This window comes from Orbicella faveolata, unplaced genomic scaffold, assembly GCF_042242905.1.
Source record: "Orbicella faveolata isolate gen_17 unplaced genomic scaffold, um_ofav_v1 contig_27, whole genome shotgun sequence".
In the NCBI taxonomy this organism is placed as follows: domain Eukaryota; kingdom Metazoa; phylum Cnidaria; class Anthozoa; order Scleractinia; family Merulinidae; genus Orbicella; species Orbicella faveolata.
In genome coordinates, this window is record NW_028301555.1 from 3,282,501 (window position 1) to 3,303,758 (window position 21,258).

Below are 21,258 nucleotides of genomic sequence, written 5' to 3' on the forward strand. Positions count from 1 at the left end.
TATTATTGTTATCGTCATCATTATTGTTATCATGAATATCATGATTATGAGTGTTATTTATTTTCGCCCGCATCACGGTCGGGCGTACGCTGCGCGCTCGCTTTTTACGAGGGAAAGAAACTGGTTCACTTATTATTAAGGAAAAAAAGTTGTGGAGAGACTAAATCGCAATGGTGTGAGTAGCATCCAATCCAGGGGGGTGGTACGCCCAATCACTTCATTGTTTTAATTTTTAAAATTTTTTTTTCTTTTAAAGATTTCATAGTACATGTAACTTTATTTAAAAGCCACGGTGGCCCTCCGCCTGTCAGACCAGCGTTTGACTCCAATTTCTATAACATAAATTGAATAAGATTAAAGTTCCCAGTCACTTCATGCAATAGAGACTGAAGTCAAACGCTGGCCTGGGAGGCGGCAGACCACCTGGGCTTTTAAACCGATTTAAACTAGCCTTAACGTTAACAATATTCTACTTAAACATACCTGGATTGTGACCAACAAACTCTGACAATTCTTGGAAAAACTTGCCAGTCTGGAATGGATTCCTAGGCATGGGACCAAAGATTGAGGTCACCTGTCGAAAAAGAAGCCGAAAAGATTTTTTAAAACAAATGAGCAGCATGAAAGTAAATGGAAACAAAATCCAAAGGTTCCATGAAAAGTCTGGTTGGATTTCTCAATAATCAAGTCAACCTTATTAGAGAAACATTAACATCAACCATAGCAGGACTCAATGACGTGAAACTACTGTCCATCGGCAATTTTTGTTTTGTTGTTGTCCCATGTTTATTGCATGGGAGGTGCAGGAGCCTACCATGTATTTTGGGACGAGACCCTGCTAGGATATCTCTGCTGAGACCTTGAGCAAAATAATGCTTCTCTTCAAGTACTGCAATGGGACTACTGAACCATCCCATTCTGGGAGAAGTGGAAATACTCAGGATTCGTCTCTCCATGCAGCTTAAACCAGTGAGAAGGGCTGGCTTCATGGGCCACTAGGCTTGAACATAAACCTTTCCCTATATTAACTGCCCTCTAAGAATCTTATTTCACATCCCTGGTGTTTTAAATTAGTAACACCAAGTGATAGCCTGCACGAAAGCTTTCTTGGCAGTGCTTGTCATAACTGCCACATACCTCTTGCAAGATTTCATTTTTATTTCTTCCAAGAAATAAAGGTTTCCCAATGTACAACTGAAAAGCAAGATCCAGATTAAGTCAGTATTAGGACTAGCCTGCGAGCAGGCTCTCGAGTCTAATTTGTAAGCCCCCTACATCGTTCCGCAATGCGCGTCGTTCGGAAACTTACTGGTGCGCCAAAGCCAAAAGCTACATAGCAGCGCTTGAGTGTGAAACTCAAACACTAGAGCCCGCTCGTAGGCTATATTAGGACTTGCCCAAGAGTACAAACATTGACAAGTTAGTATACAGTATATAAAATGTGGGTAGACATATTAAAGTCCCGGTGGAGAGTACTCCCAGAAAAATTGGGTGGGGTTGTGCAGCCCGCTTCCCGAAGCCCTTATACTGGTTATGACCAAAATCTGCTATTTTCCTTACCTTATTTATGACCTAACAAAAAATATGACCGTTGTGGCTGGTACAGTTGCTCTAAACATAATTTATGAAGGGCTTTTAATGATGGTGTTATCAATAATGATGAAAAGGTAGTTTCTTCTAAAAATAAACCAAATTCAAGACTAGGGTGCAAAAACTGGACCCTATTTCTGACCAAAAAGCTTGAAAAACCATGCCCTTTGACGCTGCACTTACCTATATACCGGTAGCCCATATAAGAGAGCACCACTCCCCCCCTCCCCCCCCCCCCCACGTCCCAGGATCAAAGTACAGATACAATGATTTTGTCAGGAAACAATCCTTGTGAAGACCATTTGCTTGCCTCAGTTTTAACAATTGAGAGCGGTTTTCAATGAAGTGTCAAAAGTAATTATTCCTTTTGTTTCTACTCCTACATGCTGTGTGTAATTAAAAAAAAGACAATTTTCACACCACTTCCTCATTGGTTCATCTTGCCTGCTCACAATAAACGTTAATATTGCATGTATTATTACACGACAACAAAAGAAATAAAACATACAAAAAAAAAACATCCATTCTTAAATTTCACAATTCACGAAATTGTTGGTACATATGCAATTCAGAAATAATGATATTAAGTCTCAGCAATGCCAAGTCAAGTCTGGTACACTTCCATTGATTTACAGCTGATTTTCTACACAAGTTGGAAGATAATTGAGACGTACCTCAGCTAGGATACACCCTAAAGACCAGATGTCAATTTCTGGGCCAAATGGAACACCAAACATCACCTGTGAAGAATAAACCTTTAATTTACCAGAGGTGTAGTATCAGAATGCCGTCCTCTGTTTCCTTATACCCCTTCAATAGCAGAATTTGTTCAAATAAAATTTTGGGCAATATTTTAGAAAAAAATTGCCAAATTGCATCTTAAAATGAAGATTTCCCAGACTGTCACCTACATACAATTTATATACATTTCACAATGATCAACTATTGTATGTCTTTCACGTAAGCAGTTAGTCAGTTGATCACCTCTGGAGCTCGGTAAAGTAATGTTTGCAGTTCAAACTCATCATAATACAAGGAAACCTAAAAATCAAGAAAAACAAATTAGAAATTAAATAATTGTTACAAAATAATACTAAAATCATAGTGTAGTTGCAGGATCAATCCCAACACTGATCAAAATTAAATCCCTGTCCAAGGGATAAGTGTTAACAAAAAACCCCAGGCTATCCGCTGGATAGTGATTTATCTGGTCAGGAGTGGATAGTGTTATCTACCTTTCGAACAATCTGCGCCAGAACTTTATGGTACAGTAATAGTGGACAATATAGTTTGCTGTACCTCTCTATGAACCCAATGTATTGCATTCCCAAAGTCCACGACTTTTATCTTGATTTCCTCCCCTGAAACAGACAAAGATAAAACTATGTCACCAGTGAAGGCTGTCATGGCTCAAGATTCACAGCTTTAAGGCACAGGAAGTTGGTTGGTACATGTAGGCATTAGTAGGTGTGAGATCAATGTCTTCAGTCTGTTAAAGGATGAAACTGTCACCTAAATTGCCTCGACATCCTTAACAAAAGTGTGTGAAAATGTAGCCTTTTTTCATAATGCTTAGGAAAACTACTTACAAAGTAATCATTATTAATATTGAAAAATCTGAAGCTTAAGAACACTTTAAAATACCTTCTTCCAAAAGAATGTTCTCTGGTTTCAAGTCAGCATGGATAACATTCTCTCTGTCAAAATAATAAAGAGTACATGATTGTATGTACAACTTGTTCTAAATTAAGGTAAGCAGCTAAGCAAGCACACACACTTTTAACATGACAGCCAGTTTGACATTTAGTTTTACTGTAAGTTGTATTCCCATTGTCAGGTACAGCAGACTCGTAGATTGAGATTTTCTATTTTATAGAACAGGAATAGCAAAAACATTAACTACATGTATTGCTGCCAGAAAATGAGGGTGATTAATAAAAGGGATAAAAGCCTACCAAAACATAACCTCTGTCAACAATTTGGATCATGTGTACTAAAGGCATCCGCAGTTGACTCCATTAATACCCTCGATCGATCAACCATTGATCAACACTTAATTGATACTTGATTGACACTCCATCAACACCTCAGTTGACACTCCCTCGACACTCCATTGCCTCCTCGCTTGACAGTTGGTTGACAGTCAGTTGGCAGTCAACTAACTTTTGATTGATGCACATCAGTCCATCAACTCTCAGCCGACTATCAACCGACTGTTAATCAAGTACTGATGGAATGTCAACTGAGTTTCGACTGGGTATCGATCAAGGGTATCGATTGACACTCAACCATGGATGTCTTCAGTATGTACATGATCCAACAATTTCAGGTTAAAACTTTGTAATATCATTAATTATGAACCAAAAAACAAAAAAAAGACAATTTTCTAGCCTATAGAACTGGTTGTCAAAATAATTTGACAACTGCAAGTGCGTGTCATTCAGTTGTGGCCAATGAGAACATTAGCTTGCACTTGCCATCTTGAACAATAATTACAGTATTGTCAGTACTGTCTATGTTCAAAGCCTGTATAACTCACCTTTTTAGGAATCCAAGGGCTTGTAAAAGCTGAAAGATGACATGCACATAGAAACAGTAGTGTTAAATTGTTTAAAAATCTTATTGGTATGTAAAACTGCATGTGCATTACATGTAATATACATGTTCACTTGGTATTAGACTATAAATACATGCATATAGATCTGATAGAGGATATGACATGGCAGCACAGAGATAAAAATTGTCTCTTCAAGTGTTGAGTGAGTGCAGCAAACAAGTGAAATATTTTTCAGCACGAGAAGAGAAATGTCATATCCCCAAGCAGCAATGTTATGGTATTTATTATATAAACACCAATAAAATACCAAACCATTCCACTTTCCCTGCAAAAGGCATGTACATGTAACCTTAGCAACGGTGATCTTTACACATGTGGAAATAACATGTTTTTTTTGTATGCGAAGATATCATCTTTTCAAGTGAAAACTCTCCTGGTATTTTATTGGTATTTAATATATAATAAATTAAAGAGATTGCTGCACAATAATCAACAATTCAGTGGTAGGTCCACAGGTTCTCAAAAGAAGCCCGGGACATTTGAGGAATGCCAAAAAAATTCCACAGAGCGAAGGTCTGTTCAGGCTTTTTTTGCTGTTTATCACTTCACAGTGTAAAAAAAATACTCACCTGTAATGTTATCTTTCTGATCACTTTCAACTTTGCCTCCTATTGGTAAAGCAGAATTAATAAACAATTTATCATGTTTACAACAAGTTGAAATATATTGTGTGTCATTTCATCTCTTACAGTAGTTCTGTAATTTGAATTTCCTGAAAAAAGACAAGTAGTGAGAAGCACAGAATCCACTAGCCCAACAGCAAAACCACTAGCCCTGGGTTATTGGAGATGACTTTCTTTGCATGCTGTCATGATAAGCTCAAAGATAGTACAAAAAGAGTTCTGTTTTATGAGTTGGGGCAGGCATTAAATATAGTTTTAATTACATGTCTGTGAGTATGAAATGAGATTGACCATTAGCATACAGAAATACAAATAACATAATTGGATAATTATCACAGACGTGTAATGCACTAACAGATTATTTATTATTATTTATTACTTAACAACTCCTATGAACACAGAGAGAAGGTGTAAGTCCGAAAACAAAATCCCTCATTTTCCCATAATCAGTGCATTTTCTGTGTGAATGTGTAATATTGCTAGGAAAATTGAAAGATTATTTCATATTGTCTTTACATGCCTGTATATTAATTATTTAATAATTTTTTTTCTCAATGCAATCTCAAATTTCTTACCTCACTATCAAACTGACATTTCTGCAAACACAAAAAAGTCTTGATCACTCAATGTTCCAATAATACATACTCTGAAGATGCAAAATGATCTGTTAATTCATAACTGTCCCTTGCTTACAACTTACCTGAAAGTATTGATGGAGAGGTCTTGGACGCAGCAGCTCAAACACCAAACAATAGTGACCCTCAAAACTGAATACATTCTGAAAGTCCAAAATATTTGGTGTTTGTCAGTCAATGACAAGTATTTTTAATTAATATTAAATTACAATTTTCTGTACAATTCATGCACAATATTAGTGCTCACCGCCATAAAAAAGAGAAAAAAAACATACATTCTCTCAATATTCTCTCAGCTAATGCAATTAAGACAACATGAACCTTGAAAGTGAGGCTGAAATTAAAATTATTCACTCTCAAACTTGTCACCATTGTCTTGGATTCCTTTTCCTGCAAAGCTATCAATGTCACGTAAAGCAAGACACTCTGTTCCCTGTCATTGTTGTGTCCCCTGTGCTTAAGAGAAACGTTTTGAAACAAGAACACTGTACATCTGTGACTTACAAACAACTGGACAGTTCTGGACACATGAAGGATATCTGCCTTATTCAGCTGCTGAATACAATCTGCCTCCTGCAGTTAAAATAGTGAAAATTGACAGCAAAAACTAATCCATTTTGAGCAGATTTTCAGTATGCACATGTTAAATCTTAAATAAGGTTCCTTGCCCTTGACACCATTTTATTCTTGACTACTTTCACGGGTAATTGACCAAACTCACGAAGGCATGCACATGTGGTGTAGGCATGCATTTAGGTGCAATTAAAATTAATTTATCATGTAGAAAATTATTCAAGCCATGTAAGAAAATCCATCTACATCATGTGTAAGAAATGGATGTACATGCAAAGGTGTTTTAATATGGATACATGCAAACATATAAAAGCTCTATAAAGGTTGGGTGTCTGAGACATCCAGTTCAATCTACCATTGGCAGCCAGCTCTTAGATGGAGACTGCTCCAATGGCTGGCAAATCCTTGCAACCCAGTCATGAACCCCAGGTGGAGGGGAGAAAAACAGGCACCCATCACACTGCTGAAACAGTGGAATTAGAGTGGGAGGAACAGGGGAGGGGAAACACCCTCTGAGAATATTTCCCACGTTTCAGAAAATGCTAATGCTAAAAGACACTGCTAACTAAATGCAAAACTGCTATGTACAACTCCCTGTGGTCCAAGAACACATGAAATCCTGGCACATGCGCATATCTAAATGTTGTTGACTGCTTAGGTAACACTTGCGCTACTTGTTGTTAATTTCATTAAATTACATTTAACTGCATTAAACTTCTAGTTCTCACATAACACTTAATATGTTTGTTCGCCATGAATACAACAAGAGATTACTAGTGAGTCACATACAGTATCTCACATTTGATTGAACTTTTGGTTACATGTATGTGTACATGTACATCGAGCAGTTGTCTTTGACATGTATGCCAGCTTTTTGTGAGTAATGTATTCCACAGACCCTATTCATAAATGGCTGCCAGTTAAAAATTCTTTTGAAAGTATTAAACTTGGCCCAACTAACTTTGTTTTTGAGTTGATAATTCAAAAGAATTTTTACTCTCAAACGAGGTTAGTTGGGCTCATTTAAATGCATGCTGCCAATTTAAAGGAATTTTAAATTGGCAGCCATTCACATGTATGAATAGGGTCTACAATAAATGATTCTGGGATTCTTGAGAGAGACAAGATGCATCTCAAGAGAAACAAAGCATGTCTTGCAACAAACGAGATGCATCTTGCACAATGTGACAAGAGGTGGTAACTTACTTTTGAACAGCACCATACCTATTTAGCTCTCATAACAATAATTATGAACTCAAGATACATGTACATAGTTCAGTTATGCAATGTTTTTGAGTCGTATACCATAGAATATCCCATGAGTCACTTGTACATGTATTTTCTTAGTGTACACACAAGCCTTTAGATGAGTGTGTAAACCAAGAAAATACATTGTACAAGTGACAAGTAGAATTCATATTCCATGGTATACCACGAGAGAGCATGGCATAACTATTCTTAATTTTAATTTGTGTACCATGCCATAGAAAATACAGTGGTCAAAACAACCAATGCGACATACGTATACGTGGCATGAAATGGGAAGGTACAGCTGTATGGGTGTAATACCACTGATTATTATATGGCTGTGTCTCACAAGGACTGGGAACTACCGAATTCAAGAATTTGATTGGCTGAAATCGATATTGAAAGCAGTCTAGATTTTCCCATCTAGACCGGCATCTAGACCGGTAATGTTTTGCTGTGAAAAAGTTGCAAACTTTAATGCAAAAATGTGGACTATTTTCTTATAACAATATTTATTTATGGCAATGCCAAAAAGTCTGATAAGAAAAGAAAAGAAAAGTAAAGAGGATGCGCAGACTTCAGCAGAATTAAGTTCAGCTCATCGCCATTCGCAGGCAAAATGTCGGCTAGTACAAACCAGTTACACTAAACGAATTAAATTTCTCTTGCTTGCCATATAATAAACATCTTATTAACCAAACTTAGTTGGTCTGTATGGGAGGATCTTGACCTTAGTTGTGTGTACAGACCTCACTGCGTTTGGTCTGTACTCACGACCTCGGTCAAGATTCTCCCATACAAGCCTCCTGCTTGGTTAATAAGAGCTAAATATACAGTCAACTACTTTCCTGTATTGTGTTTGGCTGCATGTATTTTCTATGGCAAGGTACAAAGTCGAGTAAACTTCGCAAGTGTACATGTAAAAACTGGTCAAATACCGGTGACACATACCTGAGCTCCAAGTCTTGAATAATCCAGATGCATGATTTTCACTGCAACTGACTTCTCATCAGGATGGAAAGTATCCTTTGTGAAAAAAATATATATATATATATATATATATATTTCGCTACATTGCAATTCAAGCAGAATATAACATAGATAACCTAACATGTTATAACTGAGAAATTACAATTAGATAAAAGGGTTATTTACCAAACATGAGGTGAAGATAGCTGGATATTGGCCAAGTTCTTTCTTTTTGCATGTTTATGGCCTGAGACGGAGTTGAGGTCCAAAACCATGCAAAAAAGAGGCCAATATCCAGCCATCTTGACTGAACAAGCTTGGCAAGTAAAGGATTTATTATTAATATGGAAAAAAGGAGACTATTTCCTTGCAGGACACAGCAGGAAATCCTGAGCAGGCAAGACAGTGCCATCTTGAATTGCCCACTCAGGTAGCCAATCACAGTGCAGGATGAATTCCATTTACTGCTCACGGAGCTAGCCATATAATTGTAAAATAATAAATCATGCTATAGGGTGGTCGCTGCTAATGTTAATACTAATTAGTCATTGTTTACCAATGTTGTGTAGAGAAGGCTTCATGCATTAATTTTATAATATACATAAATGCACTTACAAGTAAAAGAAGCTTGATTGTGCAAACTGTCCATAATCAGTGACATTTTTTTATAGCTCTTCCCAAGGGTGTAATATTGACAGGATTTCTGGTCTGGGCATTTAAACTAGAAAATTTCTGGGTGGTCAAAATTAATTTAATAATTTCATGTAAAAGGCTTCAAAAGGACACTTAAATACCTGTTTTGTTCTTGAAGTATTGCAAGTTGAAAAAGAGAAAGAATATTTATTACGATAAAACTCAGAGCACATAATGTATGCACAGTACCTGATGAATTTACAATTTTCAGCAATTATCAAATGTGGACACTTTTTTCATATGGTATTGCATACTACATGTACAGGTTGAACAGTAAACAAGGATGAAGTTGCTTATTATTTTCTCACCTCTGCAGCAACCAGGATTGAAGATTGTCCTTGTCCAATAACTCGAACAAATTTGTACCTTCCAGCAAGCAAAGGAACTAACAAAACCACACAGAAATACAATGTACGACTTGTGAGAAGCAGCCATTAACAATTTCAACTACTCAAAGGATCATCACAATTCTAGATTGAAGTGAGCAATACACTAGTGTAAGGTCTTTATCAGTCTGGAATCAAAAATACATTATTTTATTGGGACCTTAAGATAGTTGCAAGAGTATGTCCAACTGTTCAGTCAAGTTATGCAGTCATGAATCCTTAGTAAATGAATTCCTTCCTATTGGTAGGTATGAAAATGAGGCTAATTAATATTAGAGTTCATCAATAATTAAAGCATATACAATTATGTACACTGGTTGTCATGTACTATACTTGTGGAAGGCGAGGTGGCCTCATGGTTAGTGCTCTTGTCTCCAGATTGAGCAGTCTGGGTTCAAGCCCTGGCCGGGGACATTACGTTGTGTTCTTGGGCAAGACACTTAACTCTCACAGTGCCTTTCTCCACCCAGGTTTATAGGGGGGAGTAGAAATACTCCCAGTTGCTCCATGCTATAGAAACTGGGATAAGCGTCGGCCTGATTGGCCACTAGGCTCATATGCAGACTTTACCTTACTTCATGTACTTATTCTTAAGGTTGTGGCCACAATGTAGTTTATGGACCATTGAAAACAAAATGCCTTTAGAATGACAAATGTTGCATAAAGCCAAAAAACTAAATATTTAATATTTAGGCAGTGTCATATTATTGACAATGTTATATTTTTATATCTTTTATTGTAAATAATTATTTTTAATTTTATGTACTTACATTTTAACTTGTTTGCATTTTCTTTTGTTTACTTGTTTATTAACTAATGTGCATTTATGGTATTTTAAGAGTGGGCTTCCTGTAAAGTAACTTTTAAGCTAAGCAAAGTGGTCATGTTAAAGAAAGAATTACTTAATACTTTACTTATTTCGTAAGAAATGTTTCAGGTGCATACAACTGTACTGAAAAATAAATTATTGTGTATTCATGAATTGGCTTTAGTTAATTTAATTATCATTAGCTGGATATTTGCCGTTCATGCTTACAAGTTCTTTTTTTGGGTGGACCAAGACATGGACCAAGATATTTTTTGTTTATTCTAGTATTAAGGACAACATACTTGGATAACATGGTTGGAATTTTCCCTCTGGATCTGTCTGAGATCCTTGTACTATGAAAAAAAAAAAAAAAAGAAAAGAAAAGAAATATCAAATGGCATAACTGCACATTCCAAGCAACTACAGTCAACTTGCAGTATGACTCCTTCTGGCATGACAACTTCTGCAGTTGTAGAGTATAATAAACTCCATTCCAAATAGAGTACAAGAACCCTGCCTTACAGTGAATTGGGAACCCATAACATGATCACCTCAATATCACAGTCAATCTAGATTCTTGCCTCCAGGAACAAAAGCTCAGTCCTGAAGTTATTTCCTATTACTATTTAAAGAACCCTCTAGGCTGATAATACGGCCAACCTGTTAATTAATACAGCCAGATTTTTGTGGCCTGTCAGTGACTGGAGTAACAGTGTTCCATTGTAGTATGCCCCTAGCAAATTGAAGTTACATGTAGGAGTACAGTGAAACCCCGCTCTATGGACACCCGCTTAATACGGACACCCGCTTATAACGGACAGTTTTCTTTGTCCCGACAACTAAAAAGCTGATATATTTTCTTTTAAATTAGCCCGTTTAATACGGACACCCGGATAATGCGGACACTTTATCATGTTTCTTTGGTGTCTGTATTAATGGGGTTCCACTGTATTTGCACAAGTCCCTTACTAAGAGGGTCTTCATCCTATTTCAGCCCAATGTGTAGTTCCAGAAAATATCCATACCTCCCCCACGGAAGGGATTTTTTCTAACACCTCCCCACCCCTCTGGAAATTCCAGTTAAACTTCATACATTTCTTTAAATGTTTTAGTCTCATGGAACCCCCCACCCCCCAGGAAATCCCCATCCCTTCTGTGGGGGAAGTATGGATATTTTCTGGAACCGCACAATTTGCATAAGAATCCTTTGGCTGTTGGGAGCTGCAACATGTTGTCTCTCTTTCTCACTTGCTTCTACGCAAAGTACACACTATCCTACATGTACTTTTCATTTCCCCTCCCTCCGTTTTCCAATCCTTTTACATTTCCAACTTGCTTCTGATCAACAAGGTTGCATTTCTCCATTTCTTATTCAGCAAACATGAAAGGGACTGTCACAAAAAGTAGGCTACACTAGAGTACAATTTTACAGTAATTACCTGTCGTATCATTAGGAGAGCAGTATTGATTATGACTATTTTTATCTCACCATGTTTCTTATGAGGAGCTAAGTTCTTCACGTCTCCAAGGTGTTTGTATAGGATTTTAAGTCCACCCGAAAGTTGAGCAGAAACAAACCTTGTGGGAGGGGAAACACTTGGTTTGCAGTAGCCAGTACCCCTACATGAACAAAATTAATGAAAAAATTGTCACAATTTGGCAAACTGTCTCCTTTACATACAAAAGAGAACTGTATGTGCGTGCAACTCTAAAGGTAGATTTCCACAGTTCGGGCATAGTTTTACTGGCCTAATGGTGTAAAATAAAACAGATTATTATCCAACTGCAGCAATGACCGTCCAAATAACAGTACAAATATATATACAGCCATATTGTACAGTTATTTGTACAGTAGAAAACCTGTTTGCCTGACAGGTTGGCATGCGCATGCAAAACTGTCACACTCTCCCTCTTTCACTGATAAATTTATTGACTACAGCAGTTGGATAATAAATCTCTTATTAGATGTTTTAACATGTAGTATCACTGTATATTTTTACTCCTTGCTTGTATTTTGACTCACCCTACAGGCTCGTCAACATATGGCACAACTTGTAAAAATATACGGCGATACTACATATCAAAACATCTAATAAGATATATCAAATGTAGAAATGAATGCCTTGCATCTGCAGAGTAAGGGGAACAAGATTCAACTGCTTCCGCACATTTTTCCTTGTGTAGAGCCAAGTGCTTGCTCATGCAAAATCAGATCTAGATCACTATCACCACTATTGCAGGAAAAGTCGAAGATACAATAAGAAATTAACTCCAAAGGCAACCAGGTTTCAGTTTCTTTCTTTACACGATTGACATGTGTTTGCAATAACACAACACAAACTACAATTAAACAGATCATGTTTACTGGAGGTAGTCTCGACCGCTATGTCGATTGATATATCGGTCAAGTGTTGGTCGATAGTCAACCGACATGTCGACCGATAGTTGATCAACACCCGGTCAACTATCGACTGACACTCAACTGATATATTGACTGACATAGTGGTCGAGACTACCTATAGTAAACATGATCCAATTAAACTAAGCAAACTGATAAGTCATGATATATATTTCTATACAATGCATAAGAATACTGCCAAGTGGATGACTGCTGGTTGGGCAATTATAGAGGCCCTGTTAGGGGGGGGGGGGGGGGGGTACCCATGTCCCCTGTCTGAAATTCACCACCAGCCATGTCGGCATTTCGCAAGATTCCTATGTCGCCTGTCGGAATATCGTCTCACAGGAGTTGGGTCAGGAAATTTGACCTTGTTTGATAAAAACAAAGCTACACGTATAACACAACCTAATACCTTTGTTTATTTAAAAAATAAAAAAATAAAAAATAAAAAACCGACACAGTACTCTCAAGTCTCACGCGTCGAGCATGAGGCTCACGCAAATGAATTCAATCTTGCGCTCTCACGCTGAAACTATTATTTCTCACCCATTGAAGGTTCCTTGCTCTTTTAGTCCAGTACATATATAATTAAGTACCTCTTTGGACATAATTTACTCCTTGTATGCTTTCCACTTGCTTTGAACACTTTTCAGCACTAGGAATTCTCATGCAGAACCAGCATTTCTCCGGTCAGTGGGTTTAATGATTACTTTAAGGTTACTTTTAAAGCATCACGTTTCGACTCAGAATAAAGGAAAAGACTTCTTATCTACTTCAATTTTTCAAAATTTTTTAAGGGGCTGGGGGCATGCTTTCTAAGGGCTTGGGCATGCTTTCGAGCGCTGAAGTTGCTAACCTCCTAGGAGATGTGGGGGCATGTTCCCCCAGGAAATTTTGAAATTGAGACACTCGGAATTGCTATTTTCAGCCATTTTTCAGTCAGTATTTGGACCTAAAGTGCAATTGAACCTATGACTATTTTTACCATGTTTGTGTTTAACAAACCTTCTTTAACTCAAAATCTCAACGGCCTCAATCAGATAATCTCTCCTATCTATAATCTTCCTTTGAATTTGGCGTAACCCTTACTTTCTGCTGAAGACGAGAAGACCTTGGCAGCTTTCCCCTGTCTCTCTTTTCCTTCCATAATGCCATTTGTTAATAATACAACTTCATATTCTTTTACTGGTGACCCACTGATAAAAATATGAAGCAGACTTTCGAAGATCTCTTTCCTTTTTCCTCAAGCGTGTTTTTAGACATTTTAGGCCACTGCTCTCTCAGCTGAGAGTGAGAAAAAATACTCAGCAATGACGGACTCGATTTATTCGATGCAGACGTTTTAGCATATATATATATAAGAAAGCCTGTGTTTCACGACCCATCGACATCATGCATGAGAGAGGAAAACACATTTAAAACTCTGGAAATATGTCTTCACTTCGACTCAGACATTTAAAACAATCACTGCATTCTCAGTTTCGAAATTCGTTGTCGGTCTATCTTGCCACTGGTGTCACTTTCTCTACTTTGCTGGAGTAGTCTGTCGTTCGTCGCCAATTCATAGCTCTCATGTCGCCGTTTCAAGGCCATGTCGTTTGTCGGAATTTACCCTAACAAGGCCTCATTATAACCGTGGTAATTACTATATATTTGATCCAAGTATTAAACACCACCATATAAGCAGTCCATACATCTATTTCATTTTACATTTAAAGCCAATAAAATTCATGCACTTCGAGCTGCATTTAAAAATAAATAAATAAATAATAGCACAGAAGTGGAAATTCTGCATAAGAAACAACAATCAAAACCAAAATCCAATCTCACAAAGTTCTGAATTAAACATGATCAGTGAGCACTGCTCGGACAAATATACTTAATATATACAAAATTTTAATATACGGACAAATATACGATCTGGTGACCGGTGCGGAAGACTCCCGGATAATCTGAGAGAGTTGACATAGATGATTTAAAATCACTCGACAAATTACTCCTTGAAATTGCGCTCCTGTCCACTCAGTGCAATTATTACCAGTTACTACAGTGCGTTACTTTATACAAGCATCTTTCAGTCGATCAGGTGATGCACTGTAGTGATCTCTTAGCTGATTTTACACTGTTAGGCAACGTGCAATTATCACTGAATTAGAAATATCAAAACTGCAACTGTTGGTAAACTTTTCAACAGAACAGCTCTCGCTGCCGATGCCACTCAGAGAGTAAACTCCTTTCAGACCTAATTCTCAAACATGTAAACAAAACTAACCTTTGCGTCGAAACTGGAGTAAATGCTCCATCCAATTTCAGCATTTCAAATAAGAGTTGGTATCCTTCAGGAGTATGACCTGCTTGTATTAAGAGAGCAGCACAAGTCGACCGATCAAATAACTAGATAAAACTTATAGCGAAAGTTTTCAGGTCGTGAAGACTTGCCGCCATTTTTACAATAGTTAACAGATCTCTCCTCAATTAGCTCTATCTACTTTGTGTAGAGAGCACGTTGTGTCTACATACACTTGTCATCGAGGAGCTGCAACAGTCAGTAAACAGTGGGATGGTTATGCAAGCTGTACTAATAGAAATTTTCAGTATTTAACGTCTGACTGTCCCAGGAATCAGTTGAAAGGGTTTGTATTCCTAACAGTTTAAACATACTATCCAAAATAATTCATTCATTCCATAAATTGTCTCAAGTAAGAAATAACAGCCTCTAATATTGCTGGAACTTACAGCATATGAGATCAAACCCATGTACCAGAACCCCTAAATGGTAATCAGAATCCCGGAGGGAGACCCCCAATATAAAAAGGGCAGGGATGCTTGTTGAAAATTTTGAAAAGAACCCCTAAGAGGTACCTGGATCCTGTTTTGTGGGCGTGGTGTGAATATTTTTTCACTCCTAAATAGGTTCCAATTCTAATTAAAACAACACATCTCCTATCACATTTTTTTCGGCTCAGTACCCTAAAAGGTACCACAAAAGCTTCTGTTATGGAATTTTTGAAGCTGAACACCCTGAGAGATACAAAAACTGCTTTTTTAACCCCTAAGAAGGTATGACAAGTACCTCCATTGTCCTTTTCATTTGGTAGTAGCCCCCCAATTTTGCTTTGTGGGTGTTCCAGTTTTAATGGCCTGTCTAACTCGCATACCATCATGCCGATGCCTTTAGCCTGAAGTAAAATGAATGGGCCTTTTCAGTGGTATGGCAGCCATGTTGAATTCTATTGTCTCAAATTGCTATTATGGGGTGCTTAGGGGGCAAATACATACTAATTTGCCCCCCTGAACATTCCATAAAACAACAGAATTCAAAATAGCTGTTGCATCATCAAAAAGGTCCTTTGTATTGTTGTCGTCAACCCTTAATTTTAGGAGACCTGGTCCCTCCACTAGGTAGTAATGTATATTCGTAACACAATTTATATTTACCATCCCTGCCATGGAACATAAGAGCAACATTAAAGCTCTGATTCCCAACACTGCACCCTTCCCAGTCTGACCAAGTAGCTAGGCAAGCAGAGATATTAATTTTATTTACAAATTAAATTAATGCTATGCATTGATCAGCTATACATTTATGATAGCTGGCGCTATTTACAACTTTACTCGTCATGAATGATTATGCACTGTGTACAGAAAGTATTTTGGAGTGTACAGGAAACAGCTAACATAATCCATGTCACAATTTCTTATACTAAAGGAAGGTCAGAGAAAATATTCATTATCCTTACTATATATTGCTGTAGTAGATACTTTCCATTAATTTAATTAGATTGGTTTGGGGGGACTCCCGACTTGACCCCATTGCAATTTCCAGTGACCTTACAAGCGGGAGTTATGGCTATTTTCTAGAACTTGGCATTTGAAAAATGCTTAAGAGACAATCAGAGACCCTTGGTAGCTATTTTTTAGGGAACACAACTGTTTTGATAGACAATTGGAAAACATTTATCCAGGCTAATGGATTTAATTGAATGACAACTAAGCTCCTCTTAGAAATTAACTGCATGTATTTCCAAGGCAATATTCAACATCCAACCGTACCAAATGTAATTTACAGTCTAAAATGTTACAACACAGAATACAACTTAAAACCACATTACATTTTCCTAGTTGATGATCGCACTTGCCCAATTAACAAGAACAAAATTCAAACATCAAATACATGTAAATTACTAATCGATACACGATCAACAGCAATTTCAATGCTATTACTAGTTAAGACATCATTATTTTACATATAACTACAAAGTCAGACCATGCTGAGTTCTCCACAGAACAGAAAACAGAACCTAACTTTACAAATCATTGACATTTTCAAGTACGTTTTTGATTTCTATTGTTCTCAAGTTATTAACTTTGTCTTACGGGTGGATCATTTGACTTTTTTTTGGGGGGGGGGGGGGGGAAGCTAGTGGGGATTTTAGAAAAATTTTCCTGCAGGCATACTTGTACCAAAAAAACTTCATGCACATGATCACTGCCATTCAGTGAGCCAAAAAATAGCATGTTACTATACAGAGAAAAAAATTACATGCATACACATGACACATGCCAAGAAAAAATTTCCTAGTGCATGAAAGGGGTAATTAAAAAAAATCATGCCTGTACCAGATCACCCCCAAACCCCCTCAAACGTCAAATGGTCCACCCCTTTCCAAGTAATAGTGTGTTGCTATAAATTATGACAATTATTCAAGTTGAAAAAACTGAGAAGCTGTAGAACACAAAAAGTCCTTGTTTTAGTATGCTGTTAGTAATAGTTATTAATCATTTTCTTGGTGATATCAAAGATTAGAAGTACATGTAGCAAAAGATACATTCTATTATGTTACAGCTGTAGGAAAATATTCTGTTTGAGGTTACAATGCTGCAGAAAATTATAAAGTTATTAAATGTATGAGCTTAAACAGTCTACACACACCTGCTGTTTGTGTGGCCAGCAATCAAGCAAGTGCTTAATTATTATGAATGATAACACTGGAAATTAATGAACATTGTAGTGCAGAACTTGTTGAAAATACCCAGTTATCTGTAGGTTTCCCGGGAACTTGGGGACAATAAATAGCAGTATAATGTATACATTGTAAGTTACAGATGTTAATACATATCATGTCAATTGCTTAAATCTGATACAAACACATAAAACCCAATAATTAGAATTCAATCAATTATTGTTGTTTATGACATCACTGATCAGACATTTTCCAGACCAGGTTTTTGGCAACTGAAAAATGCAGCTTCGACACAATAAATCCCGGAATTTAATATATGACTTTCTTCAATAGTTAATCTCTTTTTCCCTACATTTTCCAGGTCTAATGAAAGCTAGAAAAACCAACCTAGATTGAGTTTATTTAAATTTCGCATGGCAATAGCATCTGAGCAGTGATAATTGCAACAAAAAGCGTCATCAACCAACCTAAAATTTTATATGTAACTAATAAGGATGTTGTGACAGCACTGAGTATGGACAACAATAATTAATAAAAATAATAAAATAAGTTAAAAATTACAAGTACATTGTCATCCAAAGGCAGTCATTATTGTCATAAATATGTGATCAATATGACTAGGCACTGTACTACATGTACAATGTACGGCTGGGGTTGGTACTGAAATAAGAGAAGCTGAAAGCAAGGAACAAGATTGTGAAAGAGTGGATGAAGAACCCTGCCCATAATGCTTCACTGTTACTATAGAATCCCTATTTCTCAAACCCTTGATTTCTTGAAACTTGCAGCAACTCAAACCAAAATCTATTTCTGTATCACAGTTATTTTAACTCTGATATCCCAAAATCCTGATTTCTTGACGAAGATTTCATGTTGTTCATATCACAGACTTGCCTTCCTTCCAATAGGCCCTTTGCAGCTAAGCCATCACATGACCTTTTTTTCATAAAATTATGGGCTACAACTTAACGAATGCCAGAAATGGAAAAAGCATGTTGAAAATATAAAAATGGCCAAGTTTGAGGCCTCCATCCTTAACGAATGAGATTTTTTGACCGTCTGAATTTTGAAAGAATAAGAAGATTTCTATGGAAAAAGTTGTTGGAGACCAAGGTCTTGCTTTCCAGCAACATTTTCCATACAAATCCTCTAAATTTTCTGAAAATTCAAACTGTCATATAAACTTACTCTTTAATTCCTGCAGAGCCTCAAACTTGGCCATTTTAGTATGTTTGATGCGCTCTTTCTATTTCTGGCATTCTTTAAGTTATAGCCCATAATATAAAAATTTTCTAGGAAAAATTTAGTCACCTGACCCCAGCTGCAAAGGGCCTATTAAATTTTTGTTGGTTAAGTGTACTTGAAAAGAAGAGAACATACAAGGGACAAAAGTGTTGAGACACTTAGTAGTAAAAGTCTATTTTTAAACATCTTAATGGCAACATTTTGTCCCCCTCCCCCCCCCCAAACAAATTGTGTTGATTTTTCTCTTTCTAAGACTGATCAAAAAAGAATTTGGGTGACTGGGTTTAACAGAAGTAATGCTAGATGTATATGAAATAGAATAAGAGGTTAAAAGTGTTGTTTTCTAATACATTGTACTTTTGTTGCTGATTGTAGCTTGGATGATTGAGAAATTGGGATTCGTCACAAAAGTGAAGAATTTTAACTAACAGGCCTCCATTCTTGAACTGGTGGGAATGCATGAATATATATCAATGAAAATACATAGATCTACAGTTCTGATCCGTTGCCTAGTTTGTGAATAGTTTAAGAATAAATTAATGCTAGACACACTTGTATTAGACAGAGAAGTAAATTTAGACATCCGTCTTTTTGACACCTCTGAAAATAATTGTCTAAACGCAGGGTACTCGGTTTTATTTTGCTATGTTTTCTGCTTGAAGGATAATGGGTACCAGTGCAGATTTAAGTGCCCAAGATAGTTTACTGAATTTTGAAAACAAGACAATTATTGCTGATCAAGACCTTCTGAGAGGAATTTCTGAAAATTATAGCAGTAAGTTCAGAACAGATTTCCTGAAGTGCTAGATCGGCCAGCCATGATGTGACCCCATGGATTTAGGCCAAAAAAGGGTGTGGTGGGACATACATGTACTAAACAGGGGTGCACAAACCACAAACATTGAATTTACTGTATGTTTCTTGATTTGAATGGCTTCTTGCCACCCTTGAGAAACAGCATATTTCAAACTTCCCAGAATTTCAAACACTTGTCTCTGGCTCTCTATACCTTTGTCCATACACCGGCAAAGGAGGTAGGCGAGGTGTTAAACAGGGGTCCCCTCCGGGGGTAAAGGATTGTCATCGAATATTGAAGGGTCCATGTTACCCAACATTTGATTTAATTCCTGTCTCAGTGATTCCCCTCCGGATCCCGCCAGAGTTACTCGCCTAGACTTGTCCCGCCGATAGCTGAATCCGCTTTTCAGAGTTGGCGAAGAAATTTCATAGTTTGTGTTGAACAAATCGCTGACCTTTCGAAGTTCTTGAGCTATTTTCAACGCCTCTCGAGTCAGCGGCTCGGAATGCGATCGAGACCGCCTCCCATCCAATTCCTCAGCTTGTAGAGCATGAATTCTTCTTCCTTCGACGCCGAATTGCGGCACCGATCTTGTGTGGTGAATTGGTCTGTGGGAATTAGAACTTGATCCCGTCGAGGCAAGTTGAGCGCGCGGGTTTTCGTTTTTAGCCGACGCACCTTCGTTTGAGTCCATTGAACCGTTCCCGGTTCCCGGTATTTCAACTTAACAACGTCAAATTTTTTCCGATCACGGGATGTAATTTTAACTTTAGAGTCAAAATATTTGTTTCACCCAACCTGCAACAAATGTTGACAACATTTAGAAACAGAACAGCCAACACAAAGCAATAGGACTTAAAATTAATACATCGATAGGACCTACCTGATTGAATTTGAATACTATACTGCTGTTGAATTGAATAAAATATTGCCCAGAATATACAGACTCGACGAAGCAAACGTTACCTTAAATCTTGACTTCCTTTAAAGTGCTGTGATGTTGTGATTCAACAAATCCGACTACCTTTTCTTGCACAAAACGTTTGTCACGAAATGTTATTCTATTCGGTACATACTCGTCTATAAACCTCAGTTTTATTTTGGTCCATAAAAGAGTGACAATAACATCGTAACCAATCAGGGCAGAGCGAGCAAAACATTAAAAACAATGGGCTTTGTTCCAGTTCGGGCAAGAAGCCATAAAATACTGACGTGGTGAAGTTTGATAGTCCTTGTAAAGGTCAGTTACCATTTTTATTAACCAGTAATTTAGTTTCTCATCATAAATTGTCAGTTTAATTTATTTCATAATTTGGCATGTGGTCCCCAGATTCCCTCAAATACCGTACGCACGACTTGATGACTTTTTTTTTGTTCACTGACTCACTGTGCGCGCGATATCGGCGCGTGGGAAAATATACTTAGGGACCCAGAGCAAATCCGCATTAAAATGCAAAGCTGGGTCAACTCAAAGCTACATTTTATTATTGGTCCGCAAAATATGCTCTCTCTAATGTTTTTTTCTTTTTTTATGTTGTGTGTGTGTGTGTGTGTGTGTGTGTGTGTGTGTGTGTGTGTGTGTGTGTGTATCGTTTCACTTCAGTAAACAAAATAGTTTGCCTTCTACCTTGCTCTATAGTTGATATTTGTTATTTGCGAAACCTGAACTTTGACCTAAACAGGGTCATTTCCAACCTTCGCCCACAT

At 37.3% G+C, this 21,258-nt stretch overlaps 2 protein-coding genes across 3 annotated transcripts in view; both read right to left on the reverse strand.

Annotated features, from left to right (window-relative positions):
• LOC149107174 (dual specificity tyrosine-phosphorylation-regulated kinase 2-like) overlaps positions 1-15,009 on the reverse strand; it is a 19,748-nt gene extending 4,739 nt beyond the window's left edge. The window contains exons 1-16 of the mRNA XM_089296533.1: positions 14,816-15,009; positions 11,632-11,762; positions 10,445-10,495; positions 9,257-9,333; positions 8,238-8,312; positions 5,970-6,038; positions 5,531-5,608; positions 5,406-5,426; positions 4,777-4,815; positions 4,130-4,158; positions 3,235-3,287; positions 2,890-2,951; positions 2,575-2,631; positions 2,265-2,330; positions 1,138-1,194; positions 484-574 (exon numbers count right to left, since the gene is read on the reverse strand). Coding sequence (XP_089152659.1) covers positions 484-574; positions 1,138-1,194; positions 2,265-2,330; positions 2,575-2,631; positions 2,890-2,951; positions 3,235-3,287; positions 4,130-4,158; positions 4,777-4,815; positions 5,406-5,426; positions 5,531-5,608; positions 5,970-6,038; positions 8,238-8,312; positions 9,257-9,333; positions 10,445-10,495; positions 11,632-11,762; positions 14,816-14,859 — 1,000 coding nt within the window. The 5' untranslated portion in view covers positions 14,860-15,009. The remainder of the gene's footprint in view (positions 1-483; positions 575-1,137; positions 1,195-2,264; positions 2,331-2,574; positions 2,632-2,889; positions 2,952-3,234; positions 3,288-4,129; positions 4,159-4,776; positions 4,816-5,405; positions 5,427-5,530; positions 5,609-5,969; positions 6,039-8,237; positions 8,313-9,256; positions 9,334-10,444; positions 10,496-11,631; positions 11,763-14,815) is intronic.
• A 1,051-nt stretch (positions 15,010-16,060) lies between these two features.
• Positions 16,061-20,805, reverse strand: LOC149107175 (uncharacterized). Of its 2 annotated transcripts, none has more exons than XM_089296560.1 (2): positions 20,518-20,805; positions 16,061-20,349 (listed from the first exon to the last, which is right to left on the reverse strand). In XM_089296560.1, the coding sequence occupies exon 2, from the start codon at positions 20,243-20,245 to the stop codon at positions 19,799-19,801; it is 447 nt and encodes a 148-aa protein (XP_089152686.1). In that variant the 5' UTR covers positions 20,246-20,349; positions 20,518-20,805; the 3' UTR covers positions 16,061-19,798. The 2 variants fall into 2 exon arrangements, with proteins under 2 accessions (XP_089152686.1, XP_089152687.1); XM_089296561.1 differs by having other exon boundaries at positions 20,435-20,805.
• Positions 20,806-21,258: the final 453 nt, after the last annotated feature.

Coding starts and splice junctions, on each gene's coding strand:
- LOC149107175 (XM_089296560.1), bottom strand. CDS start 20,245: ATGGACTCAAACGAAGGTGCGTCGGCTAAAAACGAAAACCCGCGCGCT.